Consider the following 21,650-nt stretch of genomic DNA (forward strand, 5'->3'; position numbering starts at 1 on the left):
TGATCGTACTCACCTTAGTGTAGAGTAGCTCCCTTGAAATACGGCGAAAGTGATTGTTGAGCAGCCAATAGAGGAACGGATTCCAGAAGCTGTTGGAGAGCGCAAGCCACGTGGCAAGGAAGTCGAGGAATGGTGGTGGTTTGCTTCCGGTACAAGCTGCAACGACTTCCTGAATTGTCCATGGTGTGACCATAACAATGAATCCTAAACTCATTGCAGCCATTGTTCGCGAGGCAGAAGTTGACAGTCGTCTCTCGTGAGCTACAAGCTGAAATATGTAAATGAAATGAATTCACTTAACGTCTCTTGCTCATTGTCGGTAATATATGTATATTACGTTAAACGTTTAAATGCTTCACGAATCAATTCTTTCTAAAAGATATTAATGATTTTATGATAATCACGGGTTCATAATAAGCGTAAATTTCAGCTTGTTGAATACTAGCCTTCCCACCCTCCTACATTTCATTTGTATTCCTATTGTTTTTATGACTACTGTAACATCACGCAATAAAATATTTGACATGATGTATATAAATGTAATGCATAATACAGTTGGTGATAGAATTTTTGAATGTTGTTACTGTGATAGGAGCACGCGATGGCGTGAGATCTGACTGTGAAGAAAGAAAAGATGAAAGAAGCAGAAAAAAGACGAATATAACAAAGAAGCTGTGGTATCACATAACGTTGTTATATTCACCACATTGGTTTTGCATTGAAAATTTACATGCTTCTGTTTAAATTGCTGGAAATTTTCTTCAATCATATACCTGCAAAGAAGGGAAAAATTTGAATAATCGAATTGCAAACCGGGTCATTAAATTCGAAATTTTTAACTGTCATGTCAAAGTGATTTATTCAATCGGGCTATTTATGTATGTACTCATATATAGCTGTTATCATTGAATTTAAATTTTCCAAGCCGCATATTCAAAATATACATTTATGTAACTTTAACAAAATTCTCCAAGCGTATATATACTTTATCATTTGATATTTTTTTCCAAATAGAAATACTTTCTGTTCGCATACAGATATTGAGTAATAATATTTCATACTGCATGAAACTTGCAAAGTTTACGATAAAAAATTTCCAATATATTTTGAAAACTTTTGTATCGTGGTTTATAAATATGCAGAGCCTGTAAGAAACTTTTAATATTAAAAAACACGCTAAAGAATCTGTGATTTATCTTGCAAGCCGCAACTTTCTTCGTAATTTTCCTCACATAAATGTATGTTACAGATTGACATACTAGTGTGTATTTAGTATAGTTAGTGATGATTCATCAACTTGTATCTACTTATATAGAATTTCCATCGTTACGTAATCAAGCAATTACTTTAACAACAATTATTCAATTATTTTAATAACAAATATTAATAAAAATTAGTAATAAATCTTCGTAAGACGTACTAAATGTGATGATATTTTATTATATATCTTCAACGTATAATATATTGGCAATTAACTTCAAAATCAATTTGTGATACGAAGTGATTCGCTATGAAAAAATAGAAAGAAAGTATAGATGATAATTTTTTCATATAACGCTTCGTTTTCGAGAAAATCGAATTTAAAAATTTGTCACATATACCTAAGGTTCTTTGAAGAATCGAAAATAAGGCGAAAATAAGTAAAAAATGTCAAATAAAATTTTCGTTAAAGACTTTATTCTCAAAAAAGTGGAGATTAAACATGTTTAGTTAGCAAGGCATATCTTCCTTTTTATGTAATAGATATCAATTTGTTAGCATTTTTTATTAAAAATAATATGAAACTAATCAATCTGGAACTTTTCATACATTTTTTTTATACTTTTATTATGTTACACAAATTTTTTCAATTCGATTTACTGAAAAATGCAGTTTGGGCTGCGTGTGAACTAAAACGTTCCGCAAAATCCGATTGATATGATTTTATTAGCCCTTTAGTTCATCCAAAGTCAAAAATTCTAACGGAGTTATATTTTATATATACACAGCTATCATCTGATTTACGATCGACGCAAAAAATTATTTTTCGAGAAATAATAACTGCTCAAATCCAAATATTCGAAAATCGATATTTTTCACGAAAAAAATAAAAAAAAAAAAAAAGAAAGAAATTCGCTGCACAAAAATTGAACTAGTATACGCATATGATAAATTTTCAAATTTATTTTTCTCAGGAACAAAGCACCTGGTGGGAAAATGTTATTCTACGTTTTCGATTTATTTTCACGCGTAAAATAACATCCTGTCGATTACTTATTCCTATACAGCCCGGAGTTACCTATGTTCAAGTATACTAGATAAATTTTCAAACTCAATTTTCTCAAAATATGAGTCGAGAATGGAAAAAATTTATTCTATATCTTCTTCTTATTTTTTCATAAGGAATCGTTCATGCCATGCATGCTGGTACACGTCATTGGCTCGCAGTTCGTGTATCTTCAACGTATGACATTAGCGATGAACTTCAAAATCAAAAGTTTTGTGATGAAAGCAATAAGATTTCATTGACTAATTTTTGGTTAAAGTAAAACCACGAGGACATTCAGTAATACAGGGCGTCCGTTGAATAAGGCGACCTTAACGTCTAAAAGGTAGGACGTCTAGTCGACTCGTCTTTTAGACCAGCTTGACACCGTTACGAAAGTCGCAAAGCGTTAAGCTCGTCAGCGTCAAAGCCTCTCATCGCACAGCAGTAAAAGGATTACGGATCTGCTCGTTTAGATGAATCCTTCCTCTTTCGCTTCTTCCTGATTCTCTCCACTTTTTTTTCTCTCTCTCTCACTCACTCTCTCTTTCTCTCCCCAACTCCTCATCTTGTACTCCTTCCTATCCTCTTCCTTGCATCTCCTCGTTTCTTTCTTTTTTCCTCATTCGCTTCATTTGTATTTTAAAGCATTGCGAGCTTTACTTTTGAACCAGGCAACCTTTCTTATGCATTTCTTAGAATTACATGATTATTGAGAAATTTAGAATAATTAAAGCTTTCGAGTGGTAAAAGTCAGGATTAATTAGTTCGGAGGCTTAACACTGTAAAAGCTTACACTGTATAATGATAAATATTTACATAACGGGTAATGAGAGGTGAAACGATAATTTAATAACAAATAGAAATAAAATGTAATTTTTTGTTTTCCGATCGGAATGAAAATTCGAACGTTTGTATAATCACTAGTTAAAACTGAAACAATAACTTTAAAGAAATTTAAAAAGCAAGATTTAATTTGTCAGTTTTATTTATTTTATTTCTCTTAACGGAAGAATCGTTTCACTTGTCAATTATTAAAACGTATTGCTTAAAATGAATAATTTCTATGTTTTTTGTGTCTGAAACAGGGAGATGCTTTTATCTATTTTTTGTTGTATTATAAACAATCATTCACACGTATCCAAGAAATTTTTAATATGAACTCGTTATATGCATATGCAGGCTGTATGAATAACTATGCATATCTGCGTTATTCATAAGTATGCATAGCAACCGTTGTATGCATAACTCGCAGTATTTTCTATCTGACTATTACTTTCAATATTGCATCAATTCTGTTTAATTCATCTCTTGTTATAGCATTACGTATTCAATTGTTACAACTTGTTATAACATATCTTAACGCTCAATTCACGTTTAATTCACGTTTAATAAACGATACAATCAGACCGCGAATCTTTATGCATTTATGGTAAATGCAAAAATGTACGTAATATGAACAGATGCACAATGATATAGTGTATACAAAATGATATTTCATTATTAAATAAATCTTTCAACTATCAACCCTAGGTTTTATACTAGTCGTTTTGTAGGATCTACATGGACGAAATTAGCTAACTTGCTAATTGATCCTATCGATAATTTGCGTCATCTCTCTTGAATGATACCTACAATGACTGAGCTCATGGACTTTAGACTAAGTTTCCTAATTCAAAATTGCGTTGGTGGTCATCAGATCTCAAAATTCAATTATCGATCCGAACGACGTGATGCTTTCCACAATATCTACGAGTAAACACTAGCAGATGAATCAACTATCTAATTTTTCTAGTAGACACATTTTACTAATATATTATGATATCACCTAACAGATTTGTACAATAAATCATAAATAAATTAATTTGTTAGTTCTCATAAAAATTAACTTCAGGTTATATATACATATAAAGCTTCATACATGAAATCTCTGTATAGAGATTGTGTAAATTGTTAGTTGGTATTTGTATTTTGTTAAAAGACAAGCTTCTGTAAGAAACTGTATAATATTATTTATAACATACACGGTATTATACACATCTCTATATTGTTGCCACACGACAAAGATAGTAATTTATCAGAAAATCCTTCTACAACTGCGTTGCGAGTGTATTGTACATATCTATACAATTGTAACGTCAACTTGCAACACACACCAGCGATTCATCGAAATTGATTCAATGCGATCGCGGCTTCTACTTCCGGGCATCGACACTTCGCAAGGACACCTATAGTGACCACTGTACCAACCTATCAATACATCGGCGAATACGTTAGTGAAATGATCCATTGTATGCAAAAATTCATAAATGCAAAAGCCATGAATGCATTTTTTTTAATAAAGAACTGAATTAATTAAAATACTACAGAAGGTGAATTTCTTCCTTCGATTATCTCTCATTTGGTATTTTATTCTCCAAGTATACTGTAACAATATGTAACCTTATTTACTCGTTTTCGTAAGCAACGGTATAACGAAATATTATCTTATAATTTATCTGATAATGTTTAATGTGTACTATAATATCGTATAAAGTAATCCCTTCATAAAAATTAAAATTGCTCTAGTAGGAAGAAAAAAACACCTTTTTATCTGTTAATCGCTTAGCCACGTTAAATTCGTAAAGTTTCAGTGACGATCAATAAACAGAACCATTACAATTTAATTTACGTACGTGAAAAAATTCGTTGTGCCCACTGAAGATGGTGAAAAGAAAAAATGATAAACGAGGACTTTTTCACGGTATCTAGAAATTACCACATGCATTTCGTCAGTAGCCGATCTGTCCACATCGCGATTTATAGGACTGATAAGGACAACCGTCGATTCTATATGAACTGGGTAACGAGTGCGCACGTCAGCAATATTGGACAGAGGACGAGAGATTGAGATTCATCCGAGATCGGCACACAGTATTCCTCATTCATCATTTCATGTAGTACTGTAGTATGTGCATGTAGTATTGACTCTCTTTTATTTATAATCATTTTTTATATTAGTATACAACAACTGACTATAGAATACGGATTACTCGAAACTTTTAATACTTTCTAGCTATTTTAAGAAATTTGAAGTATGGTTGTTTAAAAGAAGCAACACTGTCAGCTTGTGCTATGGTACATAATAAATTATTTAATTGCTATGTATATATAATCGTCCATGTATTTATTTTGTATTCATAATATTATCATGTATCTGTAATCTTCCATTTATTATAAATTACAGTGTAATTTGTGTAACCAAGGGAAGTTTTTACATATGATCCTAATCCTATAGCCAGGCGATATTAAAATACCTTCGAAGCTAATGATTTTGGCATAGACAAAAAAAAAAAAGAAGAATACGAAGTTAACCGTCGTGTGTATTTTCTATGTCTATCTGCAAAAAGAATAATACTAGTATTAACACTTAATAATACCAAATTATATTCCCTTCGATGGTATTCAATTTTTATTTGAAATATTTGTTCACTTATGTAATTTATGATTTTTTTTATTAAACTTTTGAAAATAATTTATTTGATATTGTTACGTTGGGAGACTCATCCTATATATAAAGTTTTGATAACTGAAAATGTGTTATTCTGTTATAGTCATAAATGTAAGTACGGTAATTGTGAAATCCATTCGTTTGAATTAGAGTGCTATGAGAAAGGAGCTTATAACGTATAGGTATTTCAACTCGATTTGGCGCTGGAAAGTTTAATTAAAGTTTCAAATATATCTGTTAACTCAATCGTTCGCCAAATCGAAATGCGATATGATGTAACTGAAATGTAAAACATCCAACCGACAATTATTTAAATATTATAAATGATGAACAAATGGAATACACTTAATTAATTGGCTTGTTAATACAGGGTGTTGTATTAGCAGTGAAATTAATTATTAAGCTCAATGAGACTAAATACCTACAAAGAAACTATTAAAATCTCACATATAATTCAGAAATTAAGAAATCTGAAGCTAAAGAGCTCATCAAACAACAAAATATTTCTACAATATCTTAGTATTATAAACGACAGTTTCATTATCACATATTGGCTTCTATAAATGAATTTAATCGTGGCATAATATTCTAAAAAAGTGTGCAAATGCTCAGATACTTTTGAATGTAAGTACATATGTAGTGCGATTACTGGATGCTATAACTTGATCTCAGAAAGAAAGAAACTACTTTTATATACAGTGAATCACAAAAATATTTTACCGATTGCCACAGAAAATTTGTGTGGAAATTTTTTGAAATTTATAAGTCTTTCCTGAGTATATTATGTATGTTATATCAAATATTTAGCATATATGAATTTTAATGCACCTTGTCAAAAATAAAGAAGTATCCAGTAATTTTTTAATGATATTGTAAGTTATAATATCATTGCTCCCGTGAATTCACCCCAAAAGTCTACAAGGAAAAGGCAAATTCCACTCCGTAGACTGCATAAGTAAACCTTTATAGCACCAATGTAAAGGTATTCTAGCTATGTGCATGGAATTATTTTATTAATCATCGAGATTCTGGCAAACCTCAAGTAGAGAATCAGAATTCGTGAGATCTCTCCCTGCGGAATATTGTATCCTACGATTCCCTAGCGCTTTCCATCAGTTCATGTACCATGAAACTTCCATAAAAATTTCATATCCATAGCGTAATTAAAGTGGTGGGCTTAATAACACAATTCGTAAATTTTGCCAAGCAACGGTCGATCATATCATAAATCAACGCTATAAAATTTCTACGTTATACGTTTCGACGATTATCCATACAATAAATATTATCGAACAGCTTTACGATTATACATAAATTTATTCATTTGTTTCTTTCTATTAGATTGCTAATTATGTAATTTGCAAATGTTTCAATGCTGATACTATTTTTAAATCCTATCACTGCACGTGCAAAATGAAGCCTATACCTACTCTAGGGAGAACAACTCAATCAACAAGATTTAATAATTAAACAACCAATGTCACTATATCGTTTCGTAATACTAGATTGTTAAATAAAATGACAGCTTTTTAATCATCTCGTTAGCTCATTCGTAATTAAATAGATTAATTCTTTTCGGAGATAGAGATAGGATTTGATTGGGTTATTTCGACAGACATAGTTTAAACACGCACGCGATATCACTTCAACGGATTTTTTAATTATTGAACAAGCGGTTTCTTGTAAAGATACAAATAGTATTTGAATTTATGTAAAATTAAAAGTAGATGTACAAAATAAGAGATACAATATTAACCTATATCATGAAAAATGGTAAAAGCAACATATCGTTTCGTAATATTCCAGATACATTTTACTGTTTCTTACGCCAAAATCTAATTACAATAGTACGTTGATGTTAAAACTGTTCCATACTCTCTGCCTTTTCGCTCTCTCAGCAACAGAATGATAAAAAATTCCTACAGAAGTTCTAAACTTATAATCTCGGTGCAGACCAGTGAATTTTTTTGATCGGATTTCTCGCGTGTTTCAGTAGTTCATTGAATTATACGACGAAATGCAATTTATGCGCTGCTGCCTTCGAGGTTTATGACGAGCGAAAATTGATTCTTGATGGAGCAGAGCTACGCTTCTATAATGACTTTTGCATGTCACAAGAATATTTATAATTTCCAATTTAAGTCTAATATCCCCCACTTTTCAATGATGTTTCCACACAGATGAGAATCAAATTTTACAGATTTAGATGCGTACAGAATAGTTACTAAAAAATACTATAAAGAAATCTAGAGATTGAAGTATTGTTTGAGAAATTAAAAAAAAAATACTTAAAAATGTAGAATGTATACTGAACACATAGAAAAGAAAATTAAGTAATAGTGACAATTAAAAATACTAATTTAGATTATCTGCAAGCCTTAAATGTAAGAACATGTCAAAGATAATTTTATAGATCCCAAAAATTGGTAATTTTGTTATGAAAAGAAGGAAGAGGCTAAGCCTGTTCATAATTAGTTGTAGCAGTTATCTTTTGTTGAAAATAAATAAATTGATTTTCTTGCTAAAATTCAAACAAAAGCTTTAAAAACTAAAACATATAAAGTTTTAATCTTAAAAATTGGAAAGCTTGGATTTCATACGATATTGGTCTTAAAAATTCCGTTTTTAAGGTCGACCTCTATATCATCATCCAGCCCAAGTGTTCGACGATGGGAAGGAAAAGCCTTCTGCCGCTGTCTCATTTGTCAACCCTTGCCATAATAGTATTAAATTCATACTGGCCATATTTGTCGTAACATTTTTCCCTGGTCTTAGATGGGTTCTCGTATATCCTAATAAAGTGGCGAATACTATGTAACTAGGGACATTTTGTTTTCATTAAGCACGTGAAATGTGTACCATTTATTTATAATGTAAATTAATATTATTATACTGTAAAATGAAATATTAGTAAAAATATAATAATTATGGGAAATAATAACATGTGAAATGATATACATAAAATTTAATTAACTGCATAAAATAATTTTCATTAAATTTGAAATCAGAAAAAGAAATAATTCAACGTAGTGTAAAAATCAATGTACGAATTATAAGCAAAATGGGAATTTGTTGTTTTCACCGTAATCATTCTGAGTATAAAAAATAGCATAATACAAGTACAAAGATAGTACAGTACAAACGTGGTACTCCAACGTAATATAAACATCTATCTATATCATCCTTCACATTCAAGACCGAGCATACTTAAATCTCTTACTCTGTCGTACAACTAGCATTCAATCAACACGCGCATCCAATCCTCCTATTCAATTCTATACGCAGACTTCGCATTGTTTGCCAAACTACCCCTGCGCGCAGCTACCATGAGAAAGCTGTGAGAATATTTCGCACCTGAAATTCTGAAGATTGTTTAATCAAACTACGGCAAAATCTATTTCTCAAGCCCATCGCGCTGAGAGTTTGCAAAATATCGCTTGAGTTACCGATATGCTCTTTGTATATCCAGTCGTAACGTATGAAATGTTCGCTTTCTTCGGATATTTTAGATTGAGTATGCTTCTGCACTTTATCAATGTCAGTTTGTTAATCAACGTTGTATTACCAACAGATGTAACTTTATGGTAAGCTGTTGCTATTACAAGAGGTACACCAAGCGTAGCACATAGTACACGATATCCATTAACTTAATGATTGGTTGCAATGCACTTACACGGGCTAAAACCTTTAACATCAAAGATTGCAAATTATAGGTGTATTCCGCGAGAATTTGAACCGAAGAGACTCATTGGCGTATGATAATTATAATACATCTGAAATTTTTATGTGTATATACATATTATAATGTAATCATTAAATACGTAATTATATATAACGTAATCATCACGCAACATACATATGTAGTTAGCTTCGTAAAATTAATAGAAATTACAGCCATTTTGTAAACGATTTGCTATTAATAAATCTGTTTCCTGCCATTCTAATTATGCTATCTGCTGACGTTCCACTACGTAATTGAGATGCCATATACGTAGTATTTTTTGAAAATAAATAGCAAAAGTGAAATAACTATTCTATTTAAATTAAAAAATCACTTCATATCATTACAATAAGGAGTTTAATAATAATAAATCTACTATTTCATTACATCATATACCATATTATTTTAAATATCATAATAAGTACTATACTTAGGATATTCTATATATTTTTGAATATTATGTACATTCTGTGTGTCTGCATTTTCAAATATCCCATAATGGCGTAAAAGCTACAGTCTAGTATTTAGACTCACGTGTACATATAATTTAAAGAAGGATAGTTCAAGGAATAAAATAAATAAATAGCTATTAATATAATAAAACTAAAATAAATAAATCACTGAGAAAAATATATCAATTGTTACTAACGTAAAATAAGCTTAAGACTTCAACCGTTAACTTCGCTCGCTTTATCTCGCTCTTTAGACGGAAGAGATGATACACGTAAATGCTCGTTTTCCTTGGACTCAAGCTTGAACAATACTGATGCAAAGGCTTAACGTTGTCGTTTACGCCGGAGATCATAACACACGCCTAGGAAAACTGACCGTGTCGTTTCAACCCTTATGTCAACGTTGTTCAAGCGAGAACTTGTCAGTCCTCTGCTCTCTTCCTACTCCTGTCCATAGCTACACTGTGGATGTTTGTTCAAATTCATATTTTTATGAAAACTATTTGAAAAATGGCTCTTAAACCCACTACAACGCTTCGATTTTTTACTTCAATTTTGCTTCTATTGCAATACATAAAAAAATATTTCAGTTTCAGATGAACCTGACGAATTGAGGTAGCTATACAGGGGACTTCGAAATCATTGAGAAGGTAGCTGTTCGACAGGTTGACCGATTTTTAACGTTTTAAATCAAATAAAGAATTTACTAATGTAAAATAAAATTTAAGTATCATTTTTTTCATTTAAAAAGACCGGAATTATTTTGTATTTTCCAAATAGCAACATATATATATATATTGCCACATTCTTCAAACGAAAGTTCGTTATAAAGAAGAATGTAAAGATGTTCTTATTTTCAAACGTTTTTGGTTGATAGTGTACGTAAAGGCACGCTACGAACAATGGCGCTGAACTTGCGAAAAGATGCACAATAAGTAAAGGTAGAGGAGAATGAAACAAAACGGGATCAAATTCTTCGAGCATGCAGCGCACAAAAAGATATGAACAAGAGAACTGTAATGAAACTTTTTTAAAAACTATTCCTAAAAGTTGTATGCTAGTTGTATACGAATTGTATACGAGTTCAGTATTTTCTTCCGCTTTGCTAACATATTAAACTTGAAAACTTTACGCTTTATACCATGTTCGTCGTACATAATTTTAAGAATAACGCTAATTTAATAATTTCTATACAAATCATATTGCTTTACTTATGTTAAATCTGAGACTATAGATTTTGTTATACAATGCATTAATAAATAATACACACGTGTCATATATAGATACATCACAAGTTTAAGGAAAACATATTTTCTATTACTTCCTTAATTTAAAAAATATCATTATTACTATTTCTATAACTCTAAAATATTTTCTTATTTTAGAAATATATCCAAAGGTATGATAAACATTGTTAACAATCCATAGATATTCTGTGCTCGGATATGGAAGTACAATATTACCCCATCTATATGTTAATATATAACATTTAACAAAGAAATTGATTTAAGTACATTGTACATGCAACACACGTCAAGCGTAATGAGTTCATTTAGAATAATTTCCTTCACTCGAGCAGGAATTATGAATTAAAATGTTTCAGATAGTTTCTGTATGATTAAAACACTACGACATAATTGTTAACATAGAAGGAAACCGACATTAACAAGAAATTCGATCTTTTCATTCTTTCTTCTAATAATGAAAATAAACCTGTGATTTTCGTTTGCAGGTTACGCGAGATTTCAGCGTCTTACAAAAGCTTTCCGCTATAAGGAGGTAAATAAAGTTTACCTATGCCATTAACGGCGTCTTCAAAGTCATTATGGCTACAAGGCTGCGACGACTATCTGCACCACTTCCGTTGCAAAGAGTTCTTTAGGTGAAAGATTCATTTTTATCGTGTATTTAAGAATTATTTCTTTATACTTAAGGGTACGTAGTTTTATTAAATTTCTATTACCTGAAAGCTATTGTGTTTAAAAATTTTTATGCTGGAATAATACTTTATACGAATTTAGCTAAATACTTATATCCTTATACTGACATCTTTATAGTGGAATAAACTTGGAAAGTTCGAAACAATCTCTTTTGCAAGTATTCCTACCTAAAGTGTAACTGGACACTTCTTAGGTAACATAATAGCATAAAATGTCTTTGTTAAAAGATAATAAAGAGTACGAAGGATTAATCCCATAGGAAACCAAGAACTTTGATTTACGAAGGGATGTAATAAACTTCTGTATAGGAAAAATTCAGGATGAAAACGAGTATGAAAAGGCTAGTGCGTTAAAGGGCTTAAAGAGAATATTGAATAGAGCAGCCTGACAGAGATAAAGGATTTCAACGAAAACACTGCAGTTAGCTTTGAAAACGTCATCGAAGTTTTACGACTGTAAACACTGCGCCGCATCAATTTAAAAATACTGTAAACACGAAGAGATGAATACCGCAAACATTTAATGAGCCCAGGATTAACCGTTGCATAACGAATAACTGGGTCGTTTGAAACTGAAGTGGCAACGCAAAGTTCGATGCTTTCAGAGAAAAGGATACATCCAGCGAACGATAAACATATTTTTGTAAGAATACAAATTTCTTATTATTCTCCTCACGTTTCTGATTCATACAAAATTGGATGTTGTGAACCTCGTTTCGTTACTTCACCTATTGAGTATCATAACGAGAACTCTACTTTGAATATTTAAGGTTCTGCGAATTTTTGTACCGTTAAATTTTCCATGCTTGTATAAAAATCTGATTATATACAATAAAATTCAAATTAATAGATAGAAATACTTTACGCTGGTTAAACGAAATTATTTTTTGTTTATTCGTATTTGTATATATATTACCAAAAACGTTACGTAATCATTCAATGTCTATTACAATTTCGTAAATGTTTCATTCCACGCATAATGACATTCATTTAGAAATAAACAGTAAAAGTTCATGCGTGTTACGAAACCAAAATGTTCCTACGCAAATGATACAAAAATGTTATAAAAGTTTAAATAAGATAAAATATACAAATCTCAGTGAGAAGAAAAGATTGTAGAGATATTTGAAAATTTCAAGCGCACTTCCATGCGTTCCTATGAGAAACACTTTAAAAGAAATGCTCAATCTGCAAAGTGAAAGTGACAAATTGCGACATACTTCAGAAAATACGCATACTGTTTCGCGTGTACAACTTCATCCTGCGCGGGACTTGCTCGTAAATAAAAACGATTTTCCGTTTCTTCGCTTTCGCCTCCGAGGGAATCAAACTACGATTCGAACATTCAACATGGATCGTTTTACAACTTTCACAGCTTTGAACTTAAAAGCTCGAAATATAATTGGTCATACTTTTTAAATTGAACGAACTAGCAGTGTGAAAAATCCGTAGTTTGTATTTCCACGATACCTCGCCCCTCTCTGCCGATGATAATCCATAACAGCGGAGAGTTAAAGCCGCTATATCGAAAACCATTTCTAAAGTGATGCGTTTCTTAAATTTCTATCATCTCGAGATAGCGGTAGATGAAAACCGAAGAATGGGAAGCCCTACGCTAATGAGCAGAAACGATGCGGTGGGTTACAAAAGGAAGAAAAAAACGAGAAGAAGACGATCTATCCTGCAGAACGCCCACGAATTGAATGTACGGACTCGATTCCATTTGATTCCTCATCGGGCTCGTTCCAGCTCGTTATCTCACAATAAGCGGGAGAAAGATGAGGTGAAAAGCGGAAATAATAAGAGGAAGAAATTGAACGGAACGTTCCGTGTTCTTCACTTGTTCTGTAACCGTACAATATTTGAATGAATTTTGAACTACAAAGTAGAGTATTTCATTTATAACTTTCATATTTAACATTTTTCATACGGTTCGTTTTGTTAAACTGCTACATTATTATCTACTTATAGCCCAGTATTTATATTCATTCCGTAATTCAAGTATCCAACAATTGTTATTAGAATATTTGTAGTGACAATAATTTGATAAATATATAGTTCTCTTGTTATATTAATCGTTATTTGGTTCGATAAATACTGTATGATTTTATAGATCAGATTTCGCTCGGTCATCTCAGATTCAGATTTCAACTGAAATTATCCACCTGATAATTCTAATTTTCTATGTTACTGTTTGATTAACCATAGACAGCGTCGAGATTAGAAAAAAAAATATGGTGGAATTTAAGTAAAAGATAGTCACTGAGTAACCAGTTGCTGTTTTCATAAATAAAAAAGCGGGTAATTTACAAAACATATACAAAATAACACTAGACAACAACGACTATGTGGGGATTTTCTTAATGCTTGCTACGAAGGTTTTTGAAAAGATGAAACAATTCTCATTGCAAGTTTTACTGTATCCTCCACATTTCTACGATATTGCTTTTTCCGATTACAGAGGCTCTCGGATAAGGCCATGAACACGCAGAAGCAGTTTTTACCTTTATCTCGCTGCATTATCTGGCAATTGTCCGCACGAAAAGGTAAGTGACTTTCACGCTGAGCCTACAGTCGTTTGATGCGCCGAAAAAAGGTTTTTATTACTTCAAGTGTCTCTTTGTCCCATTGTTCCTCATGGAAACGTGCACCTGGCAGACGATTATTAGACGCGTCATTAACCTAAGCTAACCTAATTCTAGACTCGAAGCCAAATCCAAATTCAAAGCGGAATCAATGACACGCGAAAATCTTCGTTTCTGCAAACAAAACAGCCCTAGAATCGGTTCTAGTATTGATTTTACGATGATTGAAATCGCATATTTCCATGAAAGCAACGCGTTATATATTTTCTATTATCAACTTCGTTGTGCAATTATTTCGCGATAACGAATCGCATACGATATATTTAAGCTTGAAACTCGAAAATCATATTTTGCGAAGAAATAAATTCAAAAAATGCATCTTCTCAAAATTTGACGAGAAAATCTGGTCTGCACCAGTATTTCTCGGATTTAGGTTCCAGCTATAATACCTAGCTTATCTCAGCGATTGTAATAAAGCATTTCTAACTGTTGTTTTATAACGTCGTGAAAATTTGCACGTCTTAAAACTTCTGGAAACTATCCAGATCGCCAGTGGCGATTCATCGAGAGCAAAAAAGGGCGAAACTCAAGAACGAAAAGAGAACTCAGATTGTGTAGGTGATAAGAAAGAAGTTGCAACTGATCGTGAGAGATAGTAGTCGTTAACTGACCGCGACGAATATCTCAATCTCTTGGTTCTTAAAGATCGAAAGATTAAATCGGGTGACGGATTAGATCTCGTTTCAAACAGGCATCCAGGCATGAGATAAAAGTGAAAAGTTAAGTGCTAGAAGTAAAAAAATATACAAAATCTATTTTTCGAACAATCATGACTGATTTATATATACATATATATGTTGCGATTTAAACATATAATGATTAAAACTATGAAAAAGAGTTTCATACGCAAGTTATTTTATTTGATGCAAAAACTCTTAATGAAGTGCATGATTTTTGCTAAATAGCTGCTTGCAGAGATTTCAACGCTCGTGTATTTTTTACAGATGGAAGTATCCATCGTGGATTTCGATTCGTTCGATGATATATATAAAATGTATATCTGAGCAGATAATAATGAAAATGTATACAACGTTTTCATAAATATTGGTTATTTCATTTAATGGAAAACTTAATAGAGTGTATGACTTTCTTTTATATGTTGCGCGCAGAGATTTGAATATCAATGTATTTTTTATAGATGCAACAATAATGCGAACATACAAATATTTTCATTATATATTCCAATTTGTTCAACAAGGTATATGAAATAATAATACGCTTGAATAATAATTTATCCGGTTTTTTATAAGCGTTAGCGATAAATGAAAATATACAATTCTGTAACATTAAAAGTATTGAAAATTCACATTCAGTAATTTATTAAAAGAGCAAATACAAAGTGTGATATATGCTTTTATGTTTTAATCGGTTTATTTTGAAATATATGAATATTTTTTAACAAAATAGAGTGGGTCTGTACTTCACTGGTTTATACATTATAAGAAATTACATTTATTCATAACTCATCATTTAACTCGTAAGTATATTCTCTTTAGATACTCTTCTATGACAGCTGGTGACCAATTTATTTAGACATTTCGTTCTGAAGTTCTAAGATAAATGCTGTGTTGTTTTTCACAGTCTTCTTACAGTAAGTTCTTCTTAAAGTAAGCCGCGAATCCTCTAAAAAGGATGTTGCTATTCTTTAAGCCAATAGCCCAACCATTTGCTATCACTAAATTCTATCGTATATCTTCTAAAAATCCTAGCCTGTGGCGTTAGGTGTCTACAAAATTTCAATTCAGTAACCATTCTTGGGCATGCAGATTGCGCATTCTCGCAAGCATTCTCGGCCACACACGACATAAGCTTCTGCTACGTATAAATTCTAGGAAATATCGTCGGGTTAAGTGCCTTCGATGACCCTTGAAAGTACGTTATCGCTAACGTATACACGTTACTTTAATCGTCTGTCACTTGAACAATTCCTTAGAATTCATTAAAACAGTTAAAAAATATAGCGTTAAAACGATAAATATAAATTATCAGAAACAACGTAAAACATAAAAACTGATTTGTCGAATCTTGTTGAGCCAGTTCGAAGTTATTCAGAAGACACAAATAGAAAAACAGAGACAAGCGATGGTGTGGCAAACATTTTTCAAAACTTATGATCTTAAATAATTTCGTGTTTAAGAATCGGGCATATAATTTATATAATGAAACTGAGAAACTGCTAAGAAGTGAAATTTGTTCAGTTTGACTTCTCAGAAGCTCGTATAATGTACTAAAAAATTGTAGTATATTAATCGGTGATTATCTACAGTCTACTGCGTTAATGATGTGCAAGATTGAATAATTAGAAACAGATAAAGAATGATAAAGAGTTCGAATGTGTATATATGTAAAACTGACGAATTATACGATAATCGACAGTATATGCATGTCACGGCTTAATAGTTTCTATTGAAACGACAACGAACGTTCTCTTTTATCCCTCTTAGGTAACCACGCGCACAGCAAGCTTGCTCCCTTTTCCATGCAGAATCTTACACATCGGCACGACCGTGGTCTCGAGAACGCCTTTAGAAGACATTCCCGCATCCATTGACCTACATTGAAGCTATGGGCCATAAAAGGGAGGAAGACAGAACGATGGAAGAAGAGTACGAGGTAGACTTTCTTATAAATAAGCTGTTCGAAACGTATTCCATTAACCAACCGTACGGGTAATCGTTGAAGTTTCCTTTGAAAAAAAAATTTTAAAGGAAGTTCGTGTAAAGCTACAATGTTTCTTCTATTTGAAGAATATGCACAATTTTAATGCACTGGCTGCTACACGTTGGTCATCGGTGATCTACACTTTAATGAAATTTTTTGGAAGATTAAAGTAAGATAAATTTCATATCTTTTAAAAACTGTTCAACAACGCGGATACCATACTTTGAAAAAATTACACGATTAAATAAAAATTTATGACGTAGTATATTACACTTCATTGCGGTTCTCCGAGCAAAATATAAAAAATTAGAGTAAAAGTCCACGTTTAATAAAGATTTTGTTCGTGGAACTAATCAATGGAAAATTGTAATGTTGAAGCGTGATTCACACTGAGATGAATTATTTACAGTAATGTAACTAATTCGAAAGAGTTTATGTCTTTGGAATCCTCTTTATGTTGAAGCACGAAACAATCCGATCACTATCCTTTAATTAAAGTCGAAATTTGTTATATTTAACCACGTACATTTCAAATAACCTGAGCTAAAAATTATCTTGGCTGGACAACGATCGAAAAAATATTCATTTACAAGCTCGTGTCGCTGTCAATGGAATATCGAAGACAGATATGACACGATATCAATCAATCAATATCCTTGACAAACAAAGGTGGAAGCTCAGACATGCCGATTATCAGTCGTCAAAAACATTCTAACGTTCAAATGAAAATTGAGAAACTTCGTAGGAATAGAGACAGTCAAAAACAAAATGACGATTGAAGGAAATTGCTTCGAAAGTTTTAGTCCTAATTTTGTTAATATCAACTACGTTTGAATTGATAATTATAATAGTTGTTAAAAAGTTCTTCTTCTTTTTGTATCTATAAAATAAAGAAAATAAATATATTCATAAAATAATTCAACTATATGACTAGAAAATAAAAAATGTATAGACTTACTTTTAGCATCTTTAACGCTTAAACGATACATTATTCAAAGCACACTCCTCAACTAGCACATTTATACATTTTAACATTAATGTACGCGTCAAACCATTTATTAAAGACAAGGTGTTTGTTTTATTTAACTAAGAGATGTTCATTAGCGGTTCTAAAACATAATATAACGTAGCTGAGTAACTCTTTTCCAGTGTTAATTACGAATTCTGGTCGTCACCAAAGAATTAACGTAGACAAACAAAACAGAATTCTCCAGAACGGAATATCAACGGTTGAGAAGCAGTGAGTGTATATAATCAGCCACAGAAGTCTTCGTACATTCTATAACAGGGGTATTTTTATTAAAATAAAATTCCGTCAAGTTTCATAGCAAAGTTAGTGTATTCTACGCTTAGAGACCAATTAAGAACTACTTTGAAAGCAAAACAAGCCTTCTGTGATTAAAATATTAACATAATTTAGAGTTTGAAAGAGAAACTCTGTTTTCTTACGTGTTCGAATATACTTCTAAAATAACACGCTTGACTATAAAACAACATAAATCAAAGTATTAAATTAATTTAACATGCAATAAGTGATTTCGATTAAATTAATCAAAAAGCTACAGAAGAAATTACGATGGGCTGTGATAATTTTTTGAAAAAAGGAAGCAACAGTTGATGATTGATCGATTTAGTTTTAAACTAATAACTTAAGGGATTAACACATAATCGATGTCAATATTTGTTGTTATCGGATTGGGTACCGTTGTTATCTGCTTCCTGATCGACATTTCAAACATTTGCTACATAAAGTTAGTTTTACAAAGTAATAATGCAGATGAACAGCAAACAGAAACAACAGCAAGCGGATAATACAATTAATAAAGAAATTATTCGCTTCGTTTAACTCTATAATATTTGAATGATACCCAAATAATGACATTCTTAAACATAACCATTTAATATAACTTTAATTATGTATGTAACAATTAAGTAAATGAGAACAATTAGAATACAGATCTAGAATCTATCATACAGATTTTAAATTATAAAGTGATATAGTATCATATAGATAAGGGTAATGTTTGAAATTACGAACAAATTCTGACTCATTGAACTGAATTCGTTTTAGTTTTCCAATAATTCCGAGCTCTAGCGGTGTCGCGCACTTAGCCTAGTTTACTTCGATGTCTCGGGGCCTTGGTGAATACGTTTCTGAAAGTGTATGCAGGAAAGAAGCTAATGACCCGTGGATTTTCGGTCGATTACGAACTCTCATCTACCGATGCTAATTATTTTTCACATTACTGGAAGAACAATATCGCATGTTCTCACTGTTACCCTTGATGACCATTTATAATATTCGCTATATAGTTACAGAAATTTGACACATACGTATAATTGCCTACATCCGACCATTTATCATTCTTCTCATTACATCTGCACAATAAATTTCTACGAAAATTTCGAGAACGTGAAATTTATAAAGCAACTACAAAATTCTGACTAAAAGTATAATATATTACATTAGAATCTGGAAATATGAGGAATTTGATACGAATATCTTAATACGCCTATACATCTCCAAGTTTTTATATTTTTCATTATTATATCACGAGCAAATTATAGTAAAAAATTTCCCTTTGCGCACGCAGGAACATTTCAATGATGTTTCAGGGTGTTTCATTTTCATTCCGCCAAACGGTGTCAGCATATTTCACATTTAAAAATAGTATAGTTGATAAATTTTCAAACTTCCGTTTCTCATAAACTCAGTCTAAAATGAAACAATTTTATTGCATATTTTGTTCTTATCTTTTCATAAGAAATCGTCTCATACGTTAGCTTGTACATGTTATTCGGCCACACCCTGTACATACTTTATGTGCGTTATATTTAATATCGTAATGCATATAATTGACATTGTACGTATTGGCTATTAACACACAAATTGTTGATAAAACACTCGGACCAATCAACCTCGTGAAAATCGACGATCCACGCTTTAGTTATTAACAGACTGTTCTAACAGGGGAACGATTCAATTGAGAGCAATCGAATAGTCGGGATTGCTCACGACTTGAGAAAACTCGATATTTATACAATAGGACTGCTGTTTACCGTACAGTAGCTTCCACGGCGTAGCGAGGCTTTAAGGTTTAAAGCACGAAGTAACGGAAGTGATTGATTCACTGACATTTAGAATCGCTCGCAGCGATCTCTACCTTGTGATAGGAATTGAACAGAAACTAAAGGTATAGATCATGTAGCCCTGACCGAAGTTTCCAACACTTATCTTCTCAAGTTTCTGTCAACTCGTTCATCCAGACGCTGGAACACGTAACTTTGACACCCAACGGATTTTACGATCTCACTATATCGCGGAGAGCATTGCATCAATGTTTGAGTGCTATAATTGTAATTGTAATGCTGTATAAAACATGCACGAAACGTGTAAAAGTGCAAATGAAAGTAAAACATAAGTCTTTATGCATATATTTTATAAAAAGACACTCGAATTTCTAAAAACTCATCATTATAAATTTATAAAATTTATGAACAATTACGAGCATGTCACGTTGATCATTCTGACACTTCAGAATATGTAGAGAACAGAATAAATTATGTAAAACGTAGAAAATGTTAACAGCTAAAATTAAGCTACGTCTCCTATGCATAGATGTGTGAATCGCTCGCATAACAATAATAATATGTAATAGTATGCGCTTAAGTATGCCATAACGATTATACACGTGCTTATGGAAATACTGGTGCACGTTCCGGTTTACTGGAATTTCTTCTGTACACACATAGTTAAACTAAATCCCTTGTACTAATTATCCTAGTAGTTCTAATCAAACATAAATAAATGCTAGATATTTATATGCATACAAATAAAAATGAAACATTATTGTATAAAACAATATTATGAAACTGATATTTATATGTTTATACGTTAATGTAATTATATATATCAGAGATGAAAGGACAACGGGGCCTTTCTTTTGAAATGTTTGGAAATGTCCCCAATACTTTAGTCCAAACTTTTTATTATAGCCGTACCTAAATAATAAAAACTGAGAAATAGCTGTTTATGATGCAATCAATCATGTTTGCCCGAGATTTATGACAGTGGGCTTGGGCTCAAAGTGACATAACGAGTCACTGAATGTAGCCACGGTCACGGGAGGGACATGTACCTAACAGAGGTACGAAATAATTAAATAACTCTCCTTAACAACAAAGATTGACCCAAGAAATACAGAGAGGTACGGAGAGGAATACATAAGGGCAGTTCCACTTGGATTGATTTTCAATCCGATAAGTCCGACTAGTCCAAGGAATAAGTACGTCAAGTCCCAAATCGCAATCGTCATCCCGTTGATCGTGTATTCGTTATCGAACCTAAATTCATCGTCATCGATATCTCGATTATTCAATCACCGCTATCACTTGTTAACCTTTGTAATACATTCGTTTCAATAAATATCATCTGGTATACAACAACGATGGTCAACTCATAGGAAGATTCATTATACGCCCCGCATTTCAATGCCA

General features: G+C 31.9%; 1 protein-coding gene across 6 annotated transcripts in view; it reads right to left on the reverse strand.

Annotated features, from left to right (window-relative positions):
- The window catches only part of LOC132910676 (trace amine-associated receptor 9), a 98,810-nt gene that overhangs the window by 20,816 nt on the left and 56,344 nt on the right, over positions 1-21,650 (reverse strand). For all 6 annotated transcript variants that reach the window (XM_060966534.1, XM_060966537.1, XM_060966536.1 and 3 more), the window contains one exon: positions 14-268. In XM_060966534.1, the coding sequence (XP_060822517.1) occupies positions 14-268 (255 nt within the window). The remainder of the gene's footprint in view (positions 1-13; positions 269-21,650) is intronic.

The sequence above is a fragment of the Bombus pascuorum genome, chromosome 9 (assembly GCF_905332965.1).
Source record: "Bombus pascuorum chromosome 9, iyBomPasc1.1, whole genome shotgun sequence".
Lineage (NCBI taxonomy): Eukaryota > Metazoa > Arthropoda > Insecta > Hymenoptera > Apidae > Bombus > Bombus pascuorum.